This window comes from Mesoplodon mirus (assembly GCF_964341445.2).
Source record: "Mesoplodon mirus genome assembly, chromosome: 4".
Lineage (NCBI taxonomy): Eukaryota > Metazoa > Chordata > Mammalia > Artiodactyla > Ziphiidae > Mesoplodon > Mesoplodon mirus.
Genome location: NC_138979.1, coordinates 49,405,926 through 49,427,234, shown reverse-complemented (window position 1 = coordinate 49,427,234; position 21,309 = coordinate 49,405,926). Strand labels below are relative to the sequence as shown.

The 21,309-nt window shown below is 35.6% G+C and overlaps 1 protein-coding gene across 1 annotated transcript in view; it reads left to right on the top strand.

The window, feature by feature from the left end:
* The window catches only part of ADAM10 (ADAM metallopeptidase domain 10), a 110,369-nt gene that overhangs the window by 23,079 nt on the left and 65,981 nt on the right, over positions 1-21,309 (top strand). Inside the window, exons 2-4 of the mRNA XM_082617721.1 lie at positions 6,684-6,834; positions 18,627-18,745; positions 20,941-21,099. Of these exons, the coding sequence (XP_082473847.1) occupies positions 6,684-6,834; positions 18,627-18,745; positions 20,941-21,099 (429 nt within the window). The remainder of the gene's footprint in view (positions 1-6,683; positions 6,835-18,626; positions 18,746-20,940; positions 21,100-21,309) is intronic.

Here is a 21,309-nt window from a genome sequence, read left to right as displayed (position 1 = left end):
TTAAATTGAATGGTCTTTTCATGCTAGGCTTTGTGCTAAGCAGTTTACTTGCATTTAAGGTATTCACTTTTGTCTCTATTTTACAGATTAAAAAAACCCCTGAGATTTAAAAAAAAGTTTAATAATTACCCAGATCATGTAGTTATGGTGAGGAAATGTCAGAATTTAAACCTAGTTCTGTCTTTATTCCTGAATGTATGGCCTCAGTTTGTGTATATAGGTCTCAAAGACAAGTGTGAGATAAGGCAAAAAAGGAAGTGGAGGAAAGGGAAGAGATGGTGATGACTGAAAAATTTACTGAGCTTTCACTGTATGGTAGGCACTTTGCTAATTGCCACACATGGCTTAAATCATTTAATCATTGTAACAGCCTTAAAAAAGAGGTATTCTACTTCTCTCTGTTTTAAGGGTAGGGAAATGAAGTTGAGTTTTCCACTTGATCAGGGAAACAAGCTAATAAATGAAGGTAATGGGATTCAAACCCAGAGAATTTTTTTATTCTAATAAGAAAATGCTTACCATAAAATTGCCTATCTTAACCATTTCTGGTGTACAGTTCAGTAGTGTTAAGTATATTTACCTTGTTGTGCAGTCTCCAGAACTTAAACCCAGATGACTTAAGAGTTTGTATCCTTAACCATATAATGAAAAGCAACTGACTGCATAAACACAAAATTTAGTGATGGAACATTTAGGCTTTATGCAATACATTAGGTGAGAAGCAATGGGTTTTAAGACACTGGTCACCAGGTGGTGAAGGACAAGATCCCCAAGAGAGGGGAAACAAATGAAGCGAGACCTATGATTGTTCCAGCTTTCTGCCTGGAACGAATTTCCATCTGCAATTCATTCGTGCTACAAGAGGAAACCTAGGTGGAGACCAACAAACTCTGAGTTGAGATGGAATGGGACCAAAGCAGCTAGAGTTTGCAGACAGTATCAGAATGAAGGGCGTTGCATAGAGAGAGAATCCCTGAGATCTGCAGAGGGTTCCCCTGGAGTGTTTGTCAGAGTATTGATCAGTGTGTATATGTGAGGAAATTACCTGAGGCCAGGGAAAGAAACAGTGCCCTGTATTCACATAGTGCAGGAAATAGTACTTGTTCTTATCAGCCAGATGGGAAAAACTCATGATTTGTGGAGCATTGGATAGAGTACTCAGATATGTCTTGCCCCAGTGGTAGGGAATAAAGTTAGCCCTACACTGAACACTGCTCCAGACCCATGTAACAAATCATAAAGGCAAGACCCAAAAGGATCAAACTTTCTAACTACCTTTACTTTGTCCTGTAACAAAGCCTAAGAATATTTATAAGAATACAAAAAATGTCCAGCCCCTACAAGGTGAAATTCACAGCGTCTGCTGTCTATTCACTGAAAGATTATGAGACATGCAATGAAGCAGGAAAACACAATCTGTAATGAGAAGAGTAAGCAGTCAATTGGAACCAACCCATAACTGTCATGGGCATTAGAATTAGCAGACAAGAACATTAAAAGAGTTATTACAACTGTATTTCATATGTTTAATAAGTTAAATAGAGACCTAAAAGGTATAAATAAAACAGATGGAAATCTAACTTCTACAGATGAAAACTACAATGTTTTCAATGGAAAGCACACCAGATGGCATTAACAACAGGTTAGACATTACAGAATATTATTGAACTAGAAGACAGCAGTAGAAACTATTCAAAATGAAACAGGGAAAAAAAGAATTTTTGATAAATATGAAACAACCCATCAGTGGGCTGTGGGAAGAATTTGAGTGACCTAATATACTTGTAACTGGAGTCCTTGGGTGGGTGGGGGTGGGGAGAGTGAAACAAATTGAAAAAATAAGAGTTGAAAAATTATAAACCCACAGACCCAAGGAGTTTACTGAAACTAAAGCTCAGTAAATATGAAGAAACCAAAGCATGTCAAATTGCTCAAAACCAGTATTAAAGAGGAAAGTCTTAAAAGCACTAGGGAGGGAAAAGACACATTATATTCAGAGGAGCAATGGTAAGGATGACAGATTTCTTGTCAGAAGGGATATGGGTGAAAAGAGAGTGGAACAAGGTTTTAAAAATATTTAAAGAAAAAATACAAACTTGTCGACCTGGAAGTCTGTGCCCAGTGAAAATATCTTTCAAAAATGAAGACAAAAATAAAGACTTTGAGACATCCAACATCTGGAAGAGCTCTTCACCAGCAGAAGAAATTTTAGAGGAAGTTATAGGTAGAAGGAAAATGATACCAGATGGAAATATGGATCCACATGAAGGAATGAAGAGCCCTGGAAATGAGAAATAGAGCTTTTTTTCCTTGTTATTTAAATCTCTTTAAAAGATAATTGTCTGTTTAAACCAAAACAATAACAATGTATTGTGGGCTTTATAAGATACAAGTAAGTAAAGTATATGATGACAATAGTCTAAAGACCAGGAGGAAAGAAATGAAAGTATAGTAATGTCAGGTTCTTATACCTGAAAGTGTTATAATATCATTTGAAGGTAGACTAAGTTAAAGATGTATACTTATAAGCCCTAAAGCAACCACTAAAATAACCAAACAGAGAGTTTTGCTAATAAGCTAGTGAAGAGGTAAAAACAGAATCATAAAAAACTAATTAGTCCCAATAAAGGAGAAGGGAGTAGAGAATAGATGGGACAAACAGAAATAAATAGCAAGATGATAGACTTAAACCTAACCACATTAGTAACTACTTTAAATGTAAATGATCCAAACACTCCAATTAAAAGGCAGAGATTATCAGATTGGGCAGAAAAGCAAGACCCAGCTCTATGCTGCCTACTGTGAACTCACATTAAATATGTAGGCACAAATAGGTTAAAAATAAAAGGATGGAAAAGAGATACCATGCCAGTCAAAAAAAAAAAAAAAAAAAGGAGTGCTATATTAATAACAGACAAAGTAGATTTTAGAACATAGAATAGTACAAAGAATAAAGAAGATCATTTGATAATTGATAAAGGAGTGAATTAATCCAAAAGGCATAATACATAATAATCTTTGACACTTATGCATGTAATAATAGAACTTCAAAAATCAATTAAGCAGGGCTTCCCTCGTGGCGCAGTGGTTGGGAATCTGCCTGCCAATGCAGGGGACATGGGTTCGATCCCTGGTCCAGGAAGATCCCACATTGAGCTCTAGAGCCCACGAGCCACAACTACTGAAGCCTGCGTGCCTAGAGCCCATGCTCTGCAATAACAGAAGCCATGACAATGAGAAGCCCGTGCACTGCAAGGAAGAGTAGCCCCCGCTTACCGCAACTAGAGAAAGCCCACACGCAGTAACAAAGACCCAATGCAGCCAAAAATAAATAAAATAAATAAATTTAAAAAAGGAACAACAACAAAAAATCAATTAAGCAGAGAACTGCAAGGAGAAATAGAAAAAGTCATAATTACAGACAGAGATTTCAATACCTTTCTCTCAATAATAGAACAGGTAGATAGAAAATCATGAAGGGTAGAGAAGACTTGAACAACACTGTCAGCCAGTTGACCTGGTTGACATTTATAAAACACTGTACTCAATAAGTGCAGAGATTGACATTTCTAGAACACTCATCCATTAACAGCAGAATATACATTCTTTTCAAGTGTGCATGAAACATTGCAAGGATAGACCAAATTCTTGGTCATAAAATAAGTCTCAATGTATTTAAAAGGATTGATGTCATACAAAGTATGTTCTCTGGGTATAGTAGAATTAAATTAGAAGTCAATAAAAGAAAGATAACTGAAAAATTCCCCATATTTAGAATCTAAATAACAGACTTCTAAATAGCACATGAATCACAGAAGAAATCAAAAAGGAAATTAGAAAGTATGTTGAACAGAATGAAAATGGTAACACAGCATAACAGAATCTGTGGGATCTTGCTAAAGCAGTATTAAGGGAACATTTATAGCACTAAATACCTGGATTAGAAAAGAAAAGTCTTAAATCAATGGTCTTTACTAAAAGAAGAGTGATTAAACTAAAAGTAAGCGGAGGAAAGAAAGATCAAAGTGAAAAATAAAAAAATAGAAAGCAGAAAAATAAGGAAAATCAAAGGAAATACAAGTTGGTTCTTGAGAAGATCAGTAAAATCAGTAAATCTCTAGCTATCCTGATCAGGACCAAAGAGTGAAGATAACAGATTACCAATATCAGGAATGAGGGAGGTAACATCACTATAGATTCAAAAGATATAAAAAACATAATGAGGGAATATTATGAACAGCTTTATCTCCATAACTTCAACAGCCTAGGTAAAATGGACAAATTCTTACCAAAGGTCACTCAAGAAGTAGATAACCAGAATAGCTGTTTATATATCAAATTGACGTCATTAATAACCTTTCACAAAGAAAATTCCAGGCCAAGATGGCTTCACTGGTGAATTCTATCAAACATTTAAGGAGGAAATAATACCAATTCTACATACATTTGTCTAGAAAATTGAAGAAGAGGTAATACTTTCAAGGTCTTTTTTTTATACTGATACCAAAACTTGACAAAGACAGTCCAAGAAAACTACAGACCAGTATCTCTCATGAACATAGAAAACAAAAATTCTAAACAAAATTATAGCAAATTGAATCCAACAGTATTATAAAGCATAATATACTATATTCAAGTGGGATTTATATCAGTAATGCAAAGTTGGTTTAACATTAGAAAATGAACAATTTTTAAAAAATTGAACTATAGTTGATTTGCAATGTTGTGTTAATTTCTGCTATACAGTAAAGTGATTCAGTTATACATACATACATATATATATATATATATATACATTCTTTTTTTATTCTTTTCCATTATGGTTTATCACAGGGTATTGAATATAGTTCCCTGTCCTATACAGGAGGACCTTGTTGTTTATCTGTTCTCTGTGTAATGGTTTGCATCTGCTAACCCTAAACTCCCACTCCACCCCTCCTCCATGCCCACCCTTGGCAACCACAAGTTTGTTCTCTATGTCTGTGAGTCTGTTTCTGTTTTGCAGATAAGTTCATTTGTGTCATATTTTAGATTCCACATATAAGTGATACCATATGGTATTTGTCTTTCTCTTTCTGACTTACTTCACTTAGTATGATATTCTCTAGTTCTATCCATGTTGCTCCAAATGGCATTATTTTGTTCTTTTATGGCTGAGTTGTATTCCATTGTATATATGTACCACATCTTCTTTACCCATTCATCTGTTGATAGACATTTAGGTTGTTTCCATGTCTTAGCTATTGTGAATAGTGCTGCTATGAACATAGGGGGTGCATGTATCTTTTAAAAATTTTTATTTAATTTATTTTTGGCTGCATTGGGTCTTCATTGCTGCACGTGGGCTTTCTCTGGTTGCGGTGAGTGGGAGTTACTCTTCATTGCAGTGTGTGGGCTTCTCATTGTGGTGGCTTCTCTTGTTGTGGAGCACGGGCTCTAGGCGCGCGGGCTTCAGTAGTTATGGCACGAGGGCTTGGTAGCTGTGGCTCACGAGCTCTAGGGTGCAGGCTCAGTAGTTGTGGAACATGGGCTTAGTTGCTGTGCAGCATGTGGGATCTTCCCGGACCAGGGCTTGAACCCGTGTCCCCTGCATTGGCAGGCGGATTCTTAACCACTGTGCCACCAGGGAAGCCTGCATGTATCTTTTTGAAATATAGTTTTGTACAGATGTATACCTAGGAGTAAGATTGCTGGATTGTATGGTAACTCTATTTTTAGTCTTTTGAGGAACCTCCATACTGTTCTCTATGGTGGCTGCACCAACTTACATTCCTACCAGTAGTGTAGGAGGGTTCCTTTTTCTCCACACCCTCTCCAGCATTTATTGTTTGTAGACTTTTTAATGATGCCCATTCTGACTGGTGTGAGGTAGTACCTCATGGTAGTTTTGATTTGCACTTCTGTAATAATTAGTGATGTTGAGCATCTTTTCACGTGTCTGTTGGCCATCTGTATGTCTTCTTTGGAGAAGTGTCTATTTAGTTCTTCTGCCCATGAAAATCAGTCAATTTAATTTTCCATTATTAATAAACTAAAAAGAAAGAACCATATAATCATCTCTTTAAAAAATTTATTTACTTATTTTTATTGCAGTATGGTTGATTTACAATGTTGTGTTAGTTTCAGGTGTACAGCAAAGTGATTCATTTTTACATATTTTATATATATGTATTTTTTCAGATTCTTTTCCCTTATAAGTATAATTCCCTGTGCTATACAGTAGGTCCTTGTTGGTTATCTATTATAATCATCTTAACAGATGCAGAAAGAGTGGGTGACAAAAGTCAACACCTCTTCCTGATAGTTTTTATCAGCAAAGTATTAATAGAAGATAACTTTGTCAACCTGATAAAGGACATCCTAGACAAACCTATGGCTAACATCAAAACGTGTGTGTGGTTAAAATTCCCATTATAATAAGTTTTTAGGGACTTCCCTGGCAGTCCAGTGGTTAAGACTCCATGTTTCCACTGCAGGGGGCGCAGATTCGATCCCTGGTGGGGGAACTCAGATCCTGCATGCCACACGGCATAGCCAAAAAAAAAAAAAAAAGTATATGAAAATAAAGTACTAGGATTAGTGAAACAGTTTCATATTTATAGATATTTGAATAATCATGGAGTCATATCAGAACTAGAATGGGCCACAAGATGACATTAATTCAAATTGTTTATTTTTTATAGGTCAGTATGGAAATCCTTTAAATAAATACATTAGACATTATGAAGGATTATCTTATGATGTGGATTCATTACACCAAAAACACCAGCGTGCCAAAAGAGCAGTTTCACATGAGGACCAGTTTTTACGTCTAGATTTCCATGCTCATGGAAGGTGAGTAAATTTATGCTGTGTCTGAAGTTCCCATGTATTCAATCTATATTAAGAGAAGAAATTTATACCCTTAATTTTCCTTCTCTAATGGAAAGGTCCGCATTTGGAAATTCAGCCTATACTGAAATTTGGTATATACATTAAAAAATGTTTTCTTTTAAAATGGATTGCCCTTTTTATGTTGTTAAGGAAACAGTCACATTTAAATGTTTTAGGTTTATGAATCAGATCATCTATTGTATTATTAGAGGATGTGTCCTTAAAGAAGAGTCTATGTTTGTGGTTCAGCTAATTTTATGTGTTTTATGGCCTATGTGTCTGTTCTCTGGTGCCAACAGTGAAGATAGCTAGTTGTAGGCCATTAAATAAGTCATTTAATTTCTCATTAACTCCATTTTATCAGCTCTAAAATGACAACTTGTAGACAAATGACCTACTGTACTGCTTAATCCTCAGACAGAATTGTTAAGGAATAAAGAACAGGGAGCCAAGGGAGAGAGGTAAAAAAAAAATCACATTTATTTTGTCCTGTTGTGTTCCAGGTACATAGATGCTTTATATGCATTTTCTTATTTAATCTCTCTACACCCAAACAAGGTAAATCTTTTTATATCCAAGGAAACTAAGACTCACAGAAGTTAAATAACTTCTTTAAAGTTACGTAGCACAGATTTTACCTGGACCTGGCTGATTCAAGACCCCATATTATTTTTTTCTTTGTCTGTTAGGAGTACTCAGATACAAAATCTTCAAGTATTCTTTGTCAGATTCTCTGCCTTGCCTGCTGTAATGAATAAGTCTATTCCTTTTGTACTTTTTCTGCAGTTGTAACCCTGATTTATTATTCACCTCCTAATAGGTTTCCCAGCTTCCATTCCATTTATCATTAAAGCTATCCTATGTACTGCTACAAGATGACTCTTCCTTAAATGCTTCCTTTTTCACGTCAGCTTATTGCTCTAAAGTGTTCAGTTAATGATTGTTAGCCAGATTTCTTAACTGGGCTTTCAAGATTCTTTGTAAATTAACTCAAGTCTATTCTAAACTTACTTTGTTCCACTTCCTAATATTGTGTCTGTTTCATTCAGAATGAGCTTCTCATTGCTGAATATACCATGTACAGTTTGTTTCCTATATTATTTATCTTAAATTCTGATCACCTTTTAATACACAATTCAAGTTCTACTTCTTTGAAGCTTTATTTACACCTTCCTCTGAACATTTAAATTACTTACCTGTACCGTTGGCATTGGTTCCATATCTCTTCCTTTTCATGTGTGTATTTCTTGTTTATTTTTCTGTAACTGTGTTTTTTCTTCCTCACAGGCAGACACATGCTACTATTTAGTGTGTCTGCTATTTGCCTTTATACTATAGACACTCAAGAAAGATTTTAATGGATGAAAAAAATCAGATAATAAGAACTGCTATGAAACAAAGTATTTTGCACATGGAAATTAATGCATTACTTAACTTAATTTCCATATTACAAAACAATGATCATTATAGAAAAAAGTACTTTCAAGTTATAAAATCTACTTTGTTTTGAAGGAAGAAAAAATTCATTTCAGGATCTGTTCTTCTAGATAAAAATTTTAGTGATGGCAAATCATGTAAATTTTTATGACCCTTAACCTCAGTAAAAATTTTAATTACCCATTCTTTATTGGTACCATGAAATAATAAGCAATCATTAAGCCTTCCTAAGTTTTTAATAACTATCTCAAAGTAAATTTAATGCTGTATTGCAAATATCGTGTGACTGCCAAAAGGAAAAGTTGAGATTCTAGCTGCCTTTGGTTTGGATACCACATTTCTATTACATCATTAGATTTTTATTAGCTCCATTACATAATTCATATTGAACATATGGCAAAACCAAATCCCTACCTCCTTTTGTTTTTTTTTGGTACATGTGTGAGAGTAACTGAGAGAGAGTGTACAAGTACACGCTGTTATTTAGTTATTCTGATAGGAGCTGCAAGATGTGCGTAAGTCATTGTATAAGAAGAAAATGTGATATGGTGCTTTACAGATAAAATGCTGTACATATTCAAAGGGAGGAGGACTTACTTCTAGCTTAGGCTCTCAGCAAAGGACCTGGACCCAGGAAATCTCATTCTTTGTATTAGTGATTATCTTAGGTACTTTTAACAGAAATCTGTTTAATTAACTATATACATATACTACATTTTCTAGAATAGATCTGAATTCAGGAATTTAATTTTGTTTTCTCAATTATTATACTTGTATATTCACACTGTCTCAGAGTTTGTGCCCTAAAACATGGTTATTGTGACTACCTTATAACATACCTTAGTTAAAAATGTGATCTCATAGTTTCATTTCTCCCTTTCCTTGAAATAGGCCTACAAAAATGACCTTGATAAATGTAATTATAGATTTCCTGCTAAGTTTCTTCTTCTTCCCTACCATATACAGAATGTTGGTTTTGGGTACTAGCACAGCCTCTGTAGGGTGTGGGTATGTGTGTGTGTGTGTGTGTCTTTCAGTATTAAAATCATTCTTTGTTCTGTTTGTTTTATGCCTAAGCACATGAACACAATTCTTTCAACCTGGCTTCCACGTTTCCTAAATAAGAAAGGGTGGAGCACATCCCAAGTTTACAAATATCAGTGTTAAATGAAGGAATGTTGAGATTCTTTAAGCCTAATGTCCATTCTTGAGAATTCCATGAAAAACCATTGCTCTTTTTTTTTCTCTTCCAGTTTTATTCAGATATAATTGACATATAGCACTGTATAAATTTTAGACTTATAGCATAATAATTTGACTCATATACATCATGAAGTTACATTTTTTTTTCTTGTGTGTATATGTATTTTTAAACATTTCCTTCATGTTTTGTTTTCCATTATATACTTTGGGCAATCAACTTTATTTTCTGGTCTTCTCACGACTTTGCTAACTTTACTGCCTTTCATAGATTTACATTTGAGTAGGAAGCTACTTAGTAAAGAACTTGTGATTTTTTTTTTTTTTTTTTTTTTTTTTTTCTTTTTGCGGTATGCGGGCCTCTCACTGTTGTGGCCTCTCCCGCTGCGGAGCACAGGCTCCGGACGCGCAGGCCCAGCGGCCATGGCTCACGGGCCCAGCCGCTCCGCGGCATATGGGATCCTCCCAGACCGGGGCACGAACCCTTATCCCCTGCATCGGCAGGCGGACTCTCAACCACTGCGCCACCAGGGAGGCCCAGAACTTGTGATTTTTATAGGAAGTATAATATATGTATTGAAACAGTCGTAAACTGGGTAGAGAAAGGAGTACTCTGGTAATTTGGAGCCTGAATGGTGTTCCCTTCTGACTTGACATGTGTTATCTAGAGACTCTTTTGAGCCTTAGCTCCCTTATTAGTAAAACCTTGAAGTATGGATGAGATAATGTTTAAGGCCTCTTCCTGCTTTAAAGTTCTACAAAATATATTAGTAACACTCAAGTAACTAAATTAAAAAGAACTCAAAACACTGTCTAGTCAGTAATAAACTATTTTTTATGCTTCTGTGTTTAATTGTTTAGGTACATAATAAATCAGAAATTGTTTCCATCTAATATGTGATTTGTATATAGTGTAAAAGATACCAAAATTTTATCTAAGTGCAGTACGATGTTTTGGAGTTTTCTTTTTTCTGATTTTGATAAGATAATTATTCCTGTAGCCTTAACTGTACATTTACAAACTGTTCAAAATAAATGGTCAGATAATTTGATTTGAAGTTTCTTTGCAGTTTGAGACTCAAGTTCTCCCTGCCTCTGAAATGTGAGGGTATCAAGGATGTGGCCCAGGTAACCTGTGAAAGGCATAAGTATTCTCTTTGGGTCCTGACTGGAGCTGGGTTACTCAGGAATTGTCTTGGACTTTATCTTTGACATATCATGAGTAGCGTAGCAGAAACCCAGGGTGCTTTTAACTCCATAGACAAACCAGCACACTTTAAGAAGCAGAAGTGAGAATCTAGGGAGCACAGATAGATGCCAGCTCATAAAGAAGAGCAACAGAATAAATTAGAATTGTGTAAAAATGCTATTGTTATGGATATGGAAAAACAAAATTAAAAAAAATACTGACCTGGCACTGAAAGCTATTCCAACAAGGTGTGAGCAAGTTTGAGCAAAAATTCCTAAAGGAAAATGGTATTTATTTGTACCTATTTTATGTCAGGTACAGTGCCCTTTAGCATATACTTTTGTTTAAGTATATTTCATACCACTCTCTGTCTCAGCAGTGGATTTTCTAAGATATGCAATTCTTAGTTATTGCCTGATTGCCTGATTCCTCGTTACACAGAAATTAAAAGTCTAACAAATATGTTTTTTAAAACTCTGAAGGCTACACTGGCTATTTGAATTACTTACTGAAATAAGAAATAGCAACTGAGTTGTGTTCACGTTAATTCTGTGTTGAAGAAGTTAAATTGGGAGCTGATGATGGCTCTGAGCTTAGCTTCTTGGATAAGATTTTAACATGAAATATCATTTTTATTTTTCATGTTTTTAAGCACTAACTAGGGTTTATGTGATATGAAGAGAGGGAATGAGTTTTAAAAAACTGAGCTTCCTCCTGTTTTGAAAAAGGAATGGAAATAAGAGTGTAAAAGTATTTCTTTTGTTTTTAATTTAATTAATTTAATTAATTTATTTATTTTTGGCTGCCTTGGGTCTTCGTTGCTGCACGCGGGCTTTCTCTAGTTGAGGCGAGCGGGGGCTACTCTTTGTTGTGGTGCACTGACGTCTCATTGTGGTGGCTTCTCTTTGTTGCGGAGCACGGGCTCTAGGCACGCCGGCTTCAGTAGTTGTGGCACGTCGGCTCAGTAGCTTTGGCTCACGGGCTCAGTAGTTGTGACGCATGGGCTTAGTTGCTCCACGGCATGTGGGATCTTCCCAGACCAAGGGTTGAACCTCTGTCCCCTGCATTGGCAGGCAGATTCTTAAGGCAGATTCTTAACCACTGCGCCACTAGGGAAGTCCCTGCTTCTCCTTACACAGGATAAATTTACTTATTTTTGCTTGAGTTTTAGTTTCACTTTTATCTTCTTTGGGAACTCTTGAGGAATCTCGTATATGTATTTTTGCTTATTTGAGGTAATCTATCTACCTCAGGGCCATCAGTAAAGCCTGGAACTGTGTTTTTCAAACTGTAGAGCCCTAGAATTTCTTTGGAGGTTGCCTCAGGTTCTTCCCAATGGGCCGCAGGTGGGCTGACTCTGCCCTTTCCCCTTCTACCAACCTGTTCTGTTTTATCCTTTTTTTTTTGGAGGAGGCAGATAGTGGCTTCTTTAAGATAATTTGAAAAAGGACTTTGCTGTTTCAAAAGTATACTAGTGGAAGTAAACTAGATATTTGACTCATAGTAATATTTGCTGTTAATACTGGCAACTTGTCTTACAAAAATAATTTGGGTGGAGACTCTGTCAAGCATCTTTATTAAGAAGAAGGTGAATGTTACAAGGAAAAGAATACCTAGAAATGTCAGGGATGGCTATTAAGTACTATTTTATTTCTAGGAATCACTACCCAGGCCTACCATAACCTGTTCCATTTAGACACAGTAGACCTGTCTGGGACTGCTGGATTACAGACATACTTGGAAGCAAGGTTTTTGCTCTCAGGTTTCTTCCCCCTGTTACCAAGGTACTTGATTAGTCGAGGCTTTTTGTCCTAATATGACTTCAGTTCAAGGGATGCACCTTTAACTATTGCTGTTTTCCTCTGAGAGTCAGAGCCATATTATCTTTAGCCTAAATAGCTATCATATGGGAAAAGGCAACTTCTTTTCACTTTATATTCTTACTGTTCTAATATATAGAATGGTACCTCTTTAATATAGAAGGTATATGATCATCCAAAAACTTAAAGAATCATATCCTAGCATAATTAATTTTGTTGTTCTGTACCAAAGGTGGTTCTGGTACCTCTGTTTGTTTGTCTAGTTTAGATTTAGAGTGCTTTTCTCAAGCCTTAGAGGGGAAAACCAACTATTATTACCACATGGTACAACTGCATTTTCAAAGCACTGAGGCCCGAGATTTGAAATCTGTTTCGTGTATTTTTTCAAATTGCTGTCATTTGTTAGCTGATTTTGCCCTCTTATAATTTTACTCTATTCTTTATAACTTTACTATATGCCACTGAGGAAAGAATTATAATAGAACTACTATAATCAAGATGAGAGACAAAATACTATTGATTCATAGAATCAGCATAGTGATTAAATCTAACAGTAGGAAAATATTCCCAGTGCAAATGATGTTCCTTATACAGAGCATCTTCCTCCTCAGAGGAAATCTAAAGTTTATCTTTGATTATAGTATACTATATTATAATAATAAAAAATGAGGGCTTACCTGGTGGCGCAGTGGTTGAGAATCTGCCTGCCAATGCAGGGGACATGGGTTCGAGCCCTGGTCTGGGAAGATCCCACATGCCGCGGAGCACCTGGGCCCGTGAGCCACAACTACTGAGCCTGCGCGTCTGGAGCCTGTGCTCCACAACAAGAGCGGCCGCGATAGTGAGAGGCCCACGCACCGCGATGAAGAGTGGCCCCCGCTTGCCACAACTGGAGAAGGCCCTTGCACAGAAACGAAGACCCAACACAGCCAAATAAATAAATAAATAAATAAATAAGGGAACTAAACTTACTGAAAGAAACATAGTAAAATGGGATTAATAATCAAAGGGAACTTCTTATGGTGGTGTTGTAAAGTAGAATTTTCAGTAAAATTCAAATAAGGTTATATTTTCACTTCTGTATCTTACTTGCATTTGTTCAGATTTTAAAAGGTGACTTGGTGAAGACTGATAATATTACATACATTAAGACTGCTACAACACTCAGCGTATATTAGCTTGACTGCTTCTGGCACATGCTTGAGAGGCATTCGTGGTATGACTGAAAGCAAGATGCAGAAACCAAATACTAGAGTTCTAGTCCTAATTCTAGTCTTGTGACCTGAGTCATACCCTTTGATAAAAATATTCATCGTGCTTCCTTTGCAATGTTACTGTGAGGACCGGATACAGTAATATGTGTGAAAGTGCTCTGAAAACTGTAAACCTATATAAATTTAAGAAGAATGTTATAATCTCATCATTATCATCACAATACTACTATCTCAAACAATTCTCTAGGGGCTTTTACCACTAGGAAGGGTATCTCTGCCCACACAATTTTATTTTATACCCTAGCTTTTGGGAATACAATGATTTTTTAAAAAATGTTTATTTATTTATTTATTTGGTTGTGCCGGGTCTTAGTTGTGGCTCGTGGGCTCCTTAGTTGCAGCTCACCAGCTCCTTAATTGGTGCACGTGGGCTCCTTTAGTTGCAGCAGTTGGGCTCCTTAGTTGCGGCATGCAGTCTCCTTAGTTGTGGCATGTGAACTCTTAGTTGTGGCATGCATGTGGGATCTAGTTCCCTGACCAGGGATCAAACCTGGCCCCCTGCAATGGGAGCATGGAGTCTTAACCACTGCGCCACCAGGTAAGTCCCAGTACAATGATTTTTTTAAATTTATTTATTTTTATGGTGGCAAAATAACATGTAACTTACTATTTTAATCATTTTTAAGTGTACAATTCAGTGGCATTAGGTACATTCAAAGTGTTGTCTAACTATCACCGTGATTCATTTTTAGAGCTTTTTGATTATACCAAACAGAAACAATAACTTCTAATTCTGCCCTCCTACCAGCCCTTGGTAACCTGTGTTCTACCTTCTGTCTCTAGAAATTTGCCTATTCTAGGTCCTTCATAACTGGAGTCATATAATATGTGGCCTTTTGCATCTGGCTCCTTTCACTTAGCATGTTTCTAATGTTCATATGTGTTGTAGTATATCAGAATTTCATTCCTTTTTAAGGCTGAATAATCCATTGTATGTACATACCAATCATATGTACATCTTTTTTTTTGGCCGCGCCATGCGGCTTATGGGACCTTAGTTCCCTGACCGGGGATCGAACCTGGGCCCTTGGCCGTGAAAGTGCGGATCCCTAACCACTGGACCACCAGAGAATTCCCCATACATACATCTTGAAATCCATATGTTGATGAATATTAGGATTGTTTCCATCTTTTGGCTATTATGGATAATGCTGCCACACACACTGGTGTACAAGTATCTGAGTCTCTGATTTCCATTCCTTTGGGTATATACATAGAAGTAGAGTTGCTGGATCATATGGTAATTCTGTTTAACTTTTTGAGGAACCACCAAACTGTTTTCCCAAAATACAGTGATTTTTATAAGGCAGTGTTCACTGTAGTTTTTCTGACCTTTGGGCCAAAAGTTTAAGCAATTAAAGAATCAGGTTGGGACTTCCCTGGTTGTGCAGTGGTTAAGAGTCCTTCTGCCAGTGCAGGGGACATGGGTTCGAGCCCTGGTCTGGGAAGATCCCACATGCTGCGGAGCAAGTAAGCCCATGTGCCACACTACTGAGCCTGCGCTCTAGAGCCCGCGAGCCACAACAGCTGAGCCCGTGCGCCACAACTACTGAAGCCCATGCGCCTAGAGCCCGTGCTCTGCAAGAGAAGCCACTGCAATAAGAAGCCCGCGCACCGCAACAAGGAGTAGCCGCCACTCACTGCAACTAGAAAAAGCCCACGCACAGCAACGAAGATCCAATGCAGCCAAAAAATAAATAAAATAAAATAAAATAAAAAGAATCAGGTTATGTTTTCAGATGATTTTTTTATTCAAGGCTTGTTGAGAAATTGGGAAGGTAGGATGTGTTCATCAGCTAATTATTATTATTACTTTATAATGTGTTGTCTGACAGGACTATTGCAAAGAATTTGCAATTTATATAAATATTAAAATAGTGTAAAGATATGAACTATCAAACAGATGGTAGTGGAATTAAAATTAGAGAACTGGAATCCAATGACTTAGTTAATGGAGTAATATATCCAGCTTCTGATTATTCATTTGTAGTTGATCTGTTTCATGGATTGTGACAGAGTTTAATTCAGTCTGGCTTCTACCATTTACCTGCCTTCCAGGCTCACCCTTGTTCCATTCCTTCTTTGTTTATATATGTTTCAGATGCACATTAATTTTGATATTAATAGAGCAGTGCATCTTGGGCGTATGATGTAAATTTGATTTTTTGTTTTATTATCTGTGTTGCTTCTTGACTCTATATGTGCATAATTGAAAACTGATTTTATATATGGTTTCAATCCAATTTAAATCAATAGTGAGAATAATGTTTTGTATATATGAGATGATTTGCTTATGCAATCAATATTAAGATTAGAAGGGGCCTACTTCAAGTGTTCTTAAATTCTCTCTGTTACAACATCCCTCTAGGATTGCTATCTGCATAGACATGTAAAGTGATATAAAACTATTTTTTTGAGTAAGGATTGCAGCATAGATTGTTCTCATATTGAACTTAAATGTCCTTTCTGAAGCTTTTACTATTTTGGGGGAGGGAGATATAGAGTACTAATGCTGCTGCTTATAATGATTTTAAGGTAAAACAGTTTTGCTGAATAATAAATCCTGAATGACAAACATATTAAGCCCTTAGATTTTTACTGTTTAGTCTGTTTAACAAAGATGCTCTTTTAGAGGTGGTATTTATATAGTAAATTAAAAGTGTATAAATGATAAATTAATGATTTTTCAAAATGTGATCCTTTAAAAAATAATGTGTGTATTTATACTCACATTTATGATCAAGAATTTCATGTCTATTAGTTGGTTAAAAGGAATTTTATGAAAAGGATATACAACAAGAATTCAGGCAAGATTCCTGTTTGTTTAGGATTGTCTTTTTTTGACTTTGTGGAGTTCCCATTTAGAAGATGTGTTTGGCTTTGTTGATTACTTGCTGCAGTAGATTGGAACGTTAAGGTTCTAAGGATGTCTTTCCTAGCCTACAGTCCTTGTCACAGTAGTTGGGAAGCCCTAGGAGTTTTTTGGTGAGAGGTTTAGGCAGGTAGGAATGAGTGCAGCTGCAAAAAAAAACGTTGCCAATACAGGAAATTAAGGGAAAAAGATAAAATAGTGTTCAGAAAGGGTGATACTCTATGAAGGTAATGGCTATACCCAACTGTTGACCCCTATTCACTTGAAAAATTATTTGATTTTTTCTTTAAAATCAACATTATTGAAGTATAGTTTACATAAAATATATTCATTTCAAGTGTATAGTTTAAGTTTTGGCAAATGTATACACTTGTGAACCACCATTCAAATCAAGGTGTAGAACTTTTCCATCAGAGCAAAAAATTCCTTCATTCCCTTTTGCTCTTAGTCTCTCCATCCCAGGCAACTACTGATCTGCTTTCTGTCACTAAAGATAGATTTTGCCTATTCTGGAATTACATATATATGGAATTATATATACTGTGTGCATTCTTTTGTGTTTTATAAAAGTACCTATTTTTAGTAGTTTGATGATTTTATTGCTGAATAGTTTGCTACTGTATGAATAAGCCACAACCTTTTTTTCTCTCTTTACTTGCTGATAGACATTTAGGTTATTTCCAGGTTTTGGCTATTATGAATAAAGCTGCTTTGGACATTTGTGTCCAATTGTTTGTGTGGACATATATTTTATATTTTCATTTCTCTTGGTATAGAATTGTGGGTCATAGGGTTTTTGTATGTTTACCTTTATAAGAAACAGCCAGTTTTCCAAAGTGATTGTACCATTTTTTACTTCCGCCAGCAATGTGTCAGAGTTCAAATTATTCCACATCCTACTAACATTTGGGGGTTGGCTAATTAAAGACTTTGGTTCATATTCACTGAGTAGAAATTGTGTTATATGCAGACCTTTATGGCAGTTATAAAAGAGACTTGATATAGTTTTTAAAGTTAAATAATGATAGCTACTTTGCTACCCTTTACATCTCCTTTGTGCCAGGTACTGTGTTAATGACTTTACATACGTTATAATCTCTAATCCTTAAAATGGTTCCAGAAAATAGAATGTGTTATCTTCATTTAATGGACAGGAATCCTGGGCTAGTAAGGATTTACTAGGCTTAAGATTTAGGCTTAAGATTTTGATTCTGAGTTTGATTCTAAAACCCTAGATTTCTTTATTTAACTTTATTTCAGTATTTTGGTCTTTCCTTTTCCTTTATAGAGGACAGTTAGAATGAGTATGATTTCAGCTAATATCATGGTCCTTTGGGTTTGGGATCTCCAAATTGAACTGAGAAAGGTCTAAAAAGAATTAGAAGAAGATGCCCCAGGGAAAAATAAAGGAGTTGTAAAGTTTTCTGTGTGTGTGTGTCTGTCTTCCTGTATGTGTGTGTCTGTGTGTGAAAGAAAGAGCATACATACTTGCTTTTGTGAGAAGAGATGTTAAGTATCTAATTAGATGGCACTTCCTTATGTATTCTCTTATCTGAGTTGTGAATAATAGGGGAAAATGGAAAAGCTATGGAATTACTAGAGAGGGGAGACAGGTAGTGGTGAATTAACAGTAATTGGGTCACGAAGCTTGTTTTTATCTTCAAGCAACTTAGTTGCTGTTGGAATGATCTTGTTTCACCATGTGAGAATCAGTCTGTAGGCATTTATTTTTTTAATATATCCCTAGATGATTGCTGTTTAATTGTATGTGAGTTGTATCACAGTGTTAGCTTGAATTTCAGAGCAGAATTTTTATAAGAAAATCTTGGCCAGTTATTTCCCAAATAGACAAATTGTGTGAAACAATTCACATTTTGCAGATTTTTTTTAATTAAAAAAATAATTGTTTAAATTTGGATCCTTTTAATTTCATTTTTTTTCCTTTCCTACCCTGTTTGCAGACATTTCAACCTACGAATGAAGAGGGACACTTCCCTTTTCAGTGATGAATTTAGGGTGGAAACATCAAATACGGTACTTGATTATGATACCTCTCATATTTACACTGGACATATTTATGGTAAGTTGAACCTTAAAAGAACCCTCTTTAATTTTTTTCTATACAAGGAAATATATGCATTTTGAAGTATAGGCAAATATTTCAGAAAGATGGGATAAATCCTGGGGAGATTTGAGTGTATCGTGAAGAGCAATGGGCTTTGAAGAATGAAGTAATTCTTGGATCAACCTTTACATATATGTTTAGTATTGAATTATGCAGCGTCTGACTTCTGAAAGGTAAGAAGTTTTGACTCTCTCATTACCTCCAAACTGTTAGGTTTTAAAAAAAATTTTAATGATTTATATAATTTTCTGATCTTCCAGTCAAGGAATTAACAGTAACTTAACTGTTTTATAACGAAACTGTAAAGATTATCTTAACAGCCAAAAATAATGTGACAAAGTCGTTCATAGGAAAATCCTCCCAGGGCCTTCCTTCCTCTGGATCTATTTGCTTTTTGTTCACAATTCTAATGAATTTCTCTTACTACACCAGATTTAAAAAGATATTAGGGAGATGGGGGGCACACTTATTAGCCCAATGGAAAATTATATCTGTCAGCTTAGTAATGTAGGGAGAACAGAGCAATTGATGGAAGTCGTAAAAAAGTTTAAAAATCAAAGTCTTCTGGAGGTATTAGGGGCAAAATATCATTGAGTTATAACTGTATGTTAATAAATACTCAAGATGATCCTATTTATTAAGAGTTATTAAAGTTAATTGAAAGTTAAATTTCATTTCTACATATTAGAGAGATTTCCACTCAAAATCCTGACTTGAAAAATTAAATGCTTTGAGAAAGATTTCTTTTTTTTTCTTATGATGATGGGTAAATGAGACATTTCTGTACTTAAAATTTCTTATTTGTAGATCAAGCGTAGTTAAAAAATTAAAAGTTTTTTTGTATTCTTATAATTCTTCAATGGAAAAGGAAAGTGTTTTTCCATAGGTCAAGATTTCTAATGTTAGATTATAGTTTTCTGTTATTTTCTTGATCATTTACCTTGCTGGGCAAGTAACTTAGTAGTCTCCCAGCCCCCCGCCCCCCCTTTTTTTTTGGTAGGTGACAGTCAAAAAGTGTACAAGACTAAATGAGTTTGCAGATAAACATCATATCATTTAAAATACAAAGGTCTTGGAGTCAGCTTCAGTCTATGATTAACTTAAAGTCAACTAATTACTGTTAATCTACAACTTAGAAATTGCAGAAAGCCTGATTTTTGTTTTAATGAGAAATTTTTGAATGGCAAATTTAACTTTTAAAGCCCCCTCCTAACTTCCCACCTCTTCTTATCATTTGATGTTTGGTACTCAGCTTTTCTTTATGACCGAACCAAAACTACCTTTTTTCTTATAATTGTCTTTCCCTAAAGAAGTATAATTGATGGGACACTATCATGAACCTTTTTCCAATATCTTAGAAAGAATTGTTGGCATACTTTTGTTCAAATTGCTTCTGAAATATTTAATACTGTCTTATTTTTATTTTTATTATTTTTATTATTTTTATTTATTTTTTTTTTGCGGTACACGGGCCTCTCTCTGTTGTGGCCTCTCCTGTTGCGGAGCACAGGCTCCGGACACGCAGGCTCAGTGGCCATGGCTCACGGGCCCAGCCGCTCCGCGGCATGTGGGATCCTCCCAGACCGGGGCACGAACCCGTGTCCCCTGCATCGGCAGGCGGACTCTCAACCACTGCGCCACCAGGGAAGCCCCTGTCTTATTTTTAAAATGTATTTATAAAACCTACTGGTGGTAAGGAAGCTAAAAGGTTCGTGCAGAATATATTAGGTGGGAAAGGAACTTTTTTCTTATGGCAATTAGAGTAGAAATTCAAAAGATACTTTAATATCTTTTTTTTGAAAGTGTATATTTTATCAGTGGATCTGCTTGCCTCTAAGTTTATTTAAGTCATTTTTTTGAATGACTATTGCATGCATACCAGGCACTGTTCTAGGTTCTGGGAATTTGATTGTCAGCAAGACAGATGTTCCATTTTTCATTGTTGTTACTGTATATATACTGTATATATTTTAACTAAGTTCCAGTTGTTGTTCACATTCAGGTTGATATGTTTTATGTGAAAATTAATTTCCCCGGTAAATTTGTATTTAGTTTTTTTCTCAATACATAAGAATGGCTTTATAAAGGAGAATGAGTTTAACATTCATGTGCAAATCAAATTTTTAAGAGTTTGTGGCTTTCATTAATAGGTGAAGAAGGAAGTTTTAGCCATGGGTCTGTTATTGATGGAAGATTTGAAGGATTCATTCAGACTCGTGGTGGCACATTTTATGTTGAGCCAGCAGACAGATATATTAAAGACCGCACTCTGCCATTTCACTCTGTCATTTATCATGAAGATGATATTAGTAAGTACTTAAATTTTGCAAAGAGTATATAAATAGTTAAAACTATGTTGAGACAAATGAAACCTGAGCTGTTTTCTTTCCTAAGCTATTAATCAGGCTAGAAAATAGTTTCACAACTAAAATCTCAATTAAAGAATAGATCTGTATAGTTGAGACAATATCATTGTCAGTCTGTGCCAGTACTACTTTGTTGATATGCTATGAGTCAAC